Genomic DNA, 4,946 nt, shown 5'->3' with positions numbered 1-4,946 from the left:
TTTTGGAGATCGTGGTTCAGAGTAACAGCGGGCCAGAGAGTGGGCTTCTAGACGTGAATCGTAGGTCCTTCGAGGTTGTGAAACTGGAGGTGATGCCGTCGGAGGGAAATATGAAGTACTGTTGCTTCCAACGCCAGGTAATATTCGGGACCGGTCAAGTGGTGACTGTGCAAGATATAATGATTCCCTTTCGGACGCAGAATGAAGCGAACGAATAGAATACGGTTGCCCGAAGAGGCTGTGTAAGGACGGCAGTTGTTGCCGTGAAGAGACCTCGTTGCTCGACTCCGATCGAGCTCTCCTGGTATCCTTCTCACCAGTGGCCGTCGATGCGTCGGCACTAAGGGCCTTGTCATGGAATTGAGAGAACCGTATTAAAGAAGAGTCAGGTCTGAGGATGTCCATCAGACGGAGTGGCTCGGATGAGCTCTGCTTTTTCCGTGTCCAGGGAAACCTTCCGTTCGCGAAACTTGACATTGTGACAATTTATCAACGTTTCGTGGATTAAAGGAAGATTAATTATTTGTGGGAGAGTTAACTCTTTTCAAGAGTTGAGCATCCATTCGAGAGGAACTGAGCCGGCTTTTTATAGATGTTAGATATCTTGCCTGCTTTCTGAGACAACCACGCCTTACCACTTTCTGCAACCACCGGCTGGAGGACTTTGAGTTAATCTCCGGCCCAGCAATGTGAAGAGGACCAACAGCTCTTTTGCAAGCCACAACACCATGGAGGTTACATCCACGCATAATCGATCTCGCACATATTGATCGGAACACAGAGCCAAAATCTCGCGGAAATCTCCTTTGAGACCAGGACGTGTATGTACGTCCGTTCACATAGACTATGCGTCGTGGTGTGGCTTGCAGAAGAGCTATTAGTTTATATCAGAAAGAGGAGTGTACTGATAAATTCTTGAGTTAGCAGATCGCACAACCGACATATGTCCTAGAGCCGTTTCTGCCGGGCATTTCGCATCCTGTCCAATAGGCCGAGTTCATCCATGTCCTTTTAGGACAGTCATCGAAATAATATCCGTCATAGTAACTTGCTTAGGATATACCATACAGAGCCGATCGTTATCGTAAAGTGGCTTAGACTTTCACTTTGCACTTGGCACTTGCACCTTGCACCCCGCACCAGGCCTGCCCCCCGCCGTTTCCACACTTTCCTGCTACAGCAACTGGGACTCCACAAAAGTCGCGTGCAGCTTTGTTCATCTTAAATTGCATTGTTTGGTTCCAGGACACACTTCCCGTGGCGGAAGAGCGCTCGTGCATAAGCTCCATCCACTGAATTGAGTCCCATGTCAGCTAGCCTGATTCTCATTCATATACGCAAACCAACAGATTTTCTGCAAGCCATATCATCATGGAGGTTACATCCAAGCACGCATGATCTGCGACAACATGATCTATTCATGAAGCAACTTCAACCCCCTTTGGGTGGAACAACTCCAGAATTACCCTGCTCACTTCGAAGCTTCCATCAGGGTTAGGTTTGCGGCGGGTTATCAGACACCACTCTCCTCATGCTATTCATCGTGGAATAAATGAGGTCATTTCATGCTTCCAATCCGTGGCTGAAAGCTCTATGGATCCCAGTTGATGCGTGTAGGTTGATTTGGGGGGGCTATTTTCCATTCGCAATTCCGAGAGAGCGATCTTGCATGGGCTCAGTCCACAGCTGAGTTTTTAAACCGCTTTTGTCTGGATTGAATCCCGCGTACCAATACCTGTTTGGCAAAACCAATACTGCAACCATGATTGAACATCGGTGATCCAACACGAGACGCTTCCTAGTAGATGAAAGCTGTCTGCAGCCTTTTCACATTGCATCTGACGGGTCGAACAGTACAGTAACCCCCTGCACGACTGAGACCATGCTGGGAGAAGTATCCATAAGCGAGCAAACTACAGAAGGGAAGTTGAGGAAATCGCACTTAAGGGCAGTTTGTCGGGCAAAATCCACTGCAGGGGCTAGACCTCAGTGGACGCGCACTTCTCTAGAGCACCTTGGGCTGATCTAAATCGAAAGACCTGGCGGGAATGTTCATGAAAGAACTGGGAAACCAGGCGAATCTATGAGCGATGGCCAAGATGGCCGAGCTTGCGTAAAAAGCCCTACCGTGGGGGTCACGGTAGGCATCGCTACGTCGTATAGTTGGGGAATGCAGAGGTTGCTGGGAACCGCTATACTGACAAATATTCAGAGTCAATGGCCGAGGCCAACAAGGCCTCGGAAATCCAGGCTGAAGCTGATTACGCGGTTGTTTTGCCACCCAGGTGGCAACAGTAGTCGTAATGCTGCTGCCTTGGCAGCAGTATTCAAATGGTATTAAAGATAGAGGAAGTTTTTCATCAGTGGGAAGAGGAGAGGAGTCATAAAGCAATACACAAGAATTATAACGGGTAGCACATATCTCTAAGTGACTATGGCTAATACACATCTCAAAACGCGACACAGTTGGAAAGTACAGGGAAGACATGCAGCTAAGTGTCGGGAGGGCCACATCTGACCCATAGTCACACTAATGCTGGGGGAGGCATGGTGATCCACGGAGACCTGTGGCCACAAGCAGGAGTGTTGTGTTCTGTAAATGGCTGTTGTTTCAAAAATTTCGTACTCGCCGGTGATGATGTTTTCAGACGAGCACACTGAAACAATTTGTCAATGACGCGATATAATCACGTGACCTTACTGAAATTTGTCTCCTCTAGCCCCCATATTGCCAGGTCGGTCATCTCTACCATCATAATCCATGATGCTACACTCATTAAATTTAAATCAGCTATCCATTTGGAAAACATGGCGGCAGCTTCTCACTGGGGTTTTCCACCTCAATGTTGCGGGTTGGGAGACATTCTAGTACTGCTAGCTAGGGTGGTCGAGCGCCGGGTGGTTCTGGGATAGTAGCTTGTTTGGAGGAGCCGAGATTGGGAAGTTGAAGGAAGAGACCGATTCTAGGTACATAAAAGGCAGGGAGTTACGAAGGGTTGGCCGTGATCACATGTGGGACTAGGGTCGATTGTGACTCCCAATTACCCAGAAAGGCGATCTCCTCAACTTCCCTCCTTTGAGTTCTAGGCTTATAGATAAATAGTTCTCTCAACTTGGTCTCAGCCGTGCATCGGAGCACTGTTCTATCTGCCAGATGCAATCTGAAGAGGCTGCTGACAGCATCATGTTTGGTCAGCCATGTTCAAAAGTTGGGGCATGGGGGGAGGATGGGGCGGGCAGGGCAGGGCAGGAGCAGGGATTGCTTGATTACATGCGGGGTTACGGGCCGCTTGTGGCCTCTCAGGGCATATTACGCCCTGTACCTCCCAATTACCGTAAAAGGCAATTTTCCTCAACTTCCCAAATGCGTATTCTCGACACTCTACGCGCTCGGCTACCTGGCCCTGTCAAAAGGACCTGCATGTTGGTCAAGACGAAGTCGTCGTGGTCAACCAACGAACCAATGAACCTGTGCCACTTCAAATCAGGCTGCCCCAGCCTCCACCTTCACTACTCTGCAGTTGCTGGAGGATGCTCTGCCTTGATCGCGCTTGGGCAAAGCGCTCATTCGTTCCTGGCTTCAGCCCTGACTTTCAATTTTGTTTCCAATGACGATAGCACGACGCCCGAAATGCTCTGTCCGGGTACGACCTGGCGCCCTTGCAACTCAGTACAGTACAATACCAGTCGTAATAGCCAGTACTATTACAGATCATGGTCATTTCTATTGATTGAAACTCAAATGAGGCAAAATTTTAGCCGTTCTTTGTTATTGTAGCCCTCTGCACCGTCAAATAGTATATTTCTACGGAGTCGAAATTTATTTGTAAAGCTGTCTGTTTTCCGGTTAGCCAACAAAACGCCGCAGGATGCAGGTTGTCGACTTCCGTAGCGGAGCACGAGTAGCACATCGAGCTAGTTAGTCCTGTAAGAGGCACAGAGCGTGCATTCACGGTCTCTCCCAAGTATCCATGAATGGCTGGGCATCCTTAATCGTGCCGTCGTTACAGTGTTATTTGTCAAACAACCGCTGGCGACATCGGTGCGAAGCAAGCCCTCACGAATGAACCAGGAGCCAGGCAGGCGAGATATGAATTATTCTATTTCACGAGTCGCCGTCATGTCTCTGTCTGTCTCTTTGCCAAATATCTGCCAAAACATCTTCAAATGCTTTGATGATTGGGTCATATAGTACCTTGGGCTCCTGTGGTGTGCCAGTGAACAGGTCACCGTCGTATATAGGAAATAGGATTCGCCGTAACTCCCTGCAAAGCGGCTTGACGCAGTCAAACTCTGACGGGAAGTCCTTCAACACCAGTCCAAACCCTTTGTCTTCGGCCTTAATCATATCGCCAAGCTTATTTCGTGCGATGTCCTTATATGTTCCAGTATACCAATGCGAAAGGATAGACTTGGTCACCACCTTTCTTGAAGGTCCAACTAATGCCCAACCTCGACGGGCGCATAGCCAGATGAGGACATAGAAAAAGGCCTCAAGGTCGTGACGATACGTGTGCGATATTCCAAGAAGCACTTCAATCGCCATGAATTCCATCGTACCAGTCCGATGGCGGGCCCCGCTCGGGCCCGCGCCTTCTTCCTTGGCAAGGTCCAAATCGATGAGCATGCCCCTGAAGCCGTTGGCTGTTTCCGGGTCGGTGATGATGATGTTGTTTTCCGAGATGTCTCGGTGCAGAATCTTCCCATCCATGTAGAGTGATCGGTGCACTTTGATGGCATCACAGAGGCCTTCAAGGAGTTCGGCAACAGATTTGAACTGGCTGATGCATCGTCCCGCTGGAGAGATGGCCAGTACGCGAAAGATGCGGTTGTCGTATGGCAGGTCTTGATTTTGCTGGATAAGACTAGTACCCTCCGGTTCTTTCACGGGGTAATTGATCCCGTTCTCTCCGTGTTCTGCCCCGGCTAACTGGCTGTTCGACCGG

At 49.3% G+C, this 4,946-nt stretch overlaps 1 protein-coding gene across 1 annotated transcript in view; it reads right to left on the bottom strand.

The window, feature by feature from the left end:
* Nucleotides 1-4,105: 4,105 nt before the first annotated feature.
* The window catches only part of MAA_10534 (serine/threonine-protein kinase Sgk2), a gene marked incomplete at both ends in the record, with an annotated part of 1,204 nt that continues 363 nt past the window's right edge, over nucleotides 4,106-4,946 (bottom strand). The window contains one exon of the mRNA XM_007828532.2: nucleotides 4,106-4,797. Within this exon, the coding sequence (XP_007826723.2) occupies nucleotides 4,106-4,797 (692 nt within the window). The remainder of the gene's footprint in view (nucleotides 4,798-4,946) is intronic.

The sequence above is a fragment of the Metarhizium robertsii genome (genome assembly GCF_000187425.2).
Source record: "Metarhizium robertsii ARSEF 23 chromosome Unknown MAA_Scf_60, whole genome shotgun sequence".
NCBI classification, from domain to species: domain Eukaryota; kingdom Fungi; phylum Ascomycota; class Sordariomycetes; order Hypocreales; family Clavicipitaceae; genus Metarhizium; species Metarhizium robertsii.
The sequence above is the reverse complement of the archived record's forward strand: the minus strand, read 5'-3'. Positions and strand labels throughout refer to the sequence as shown.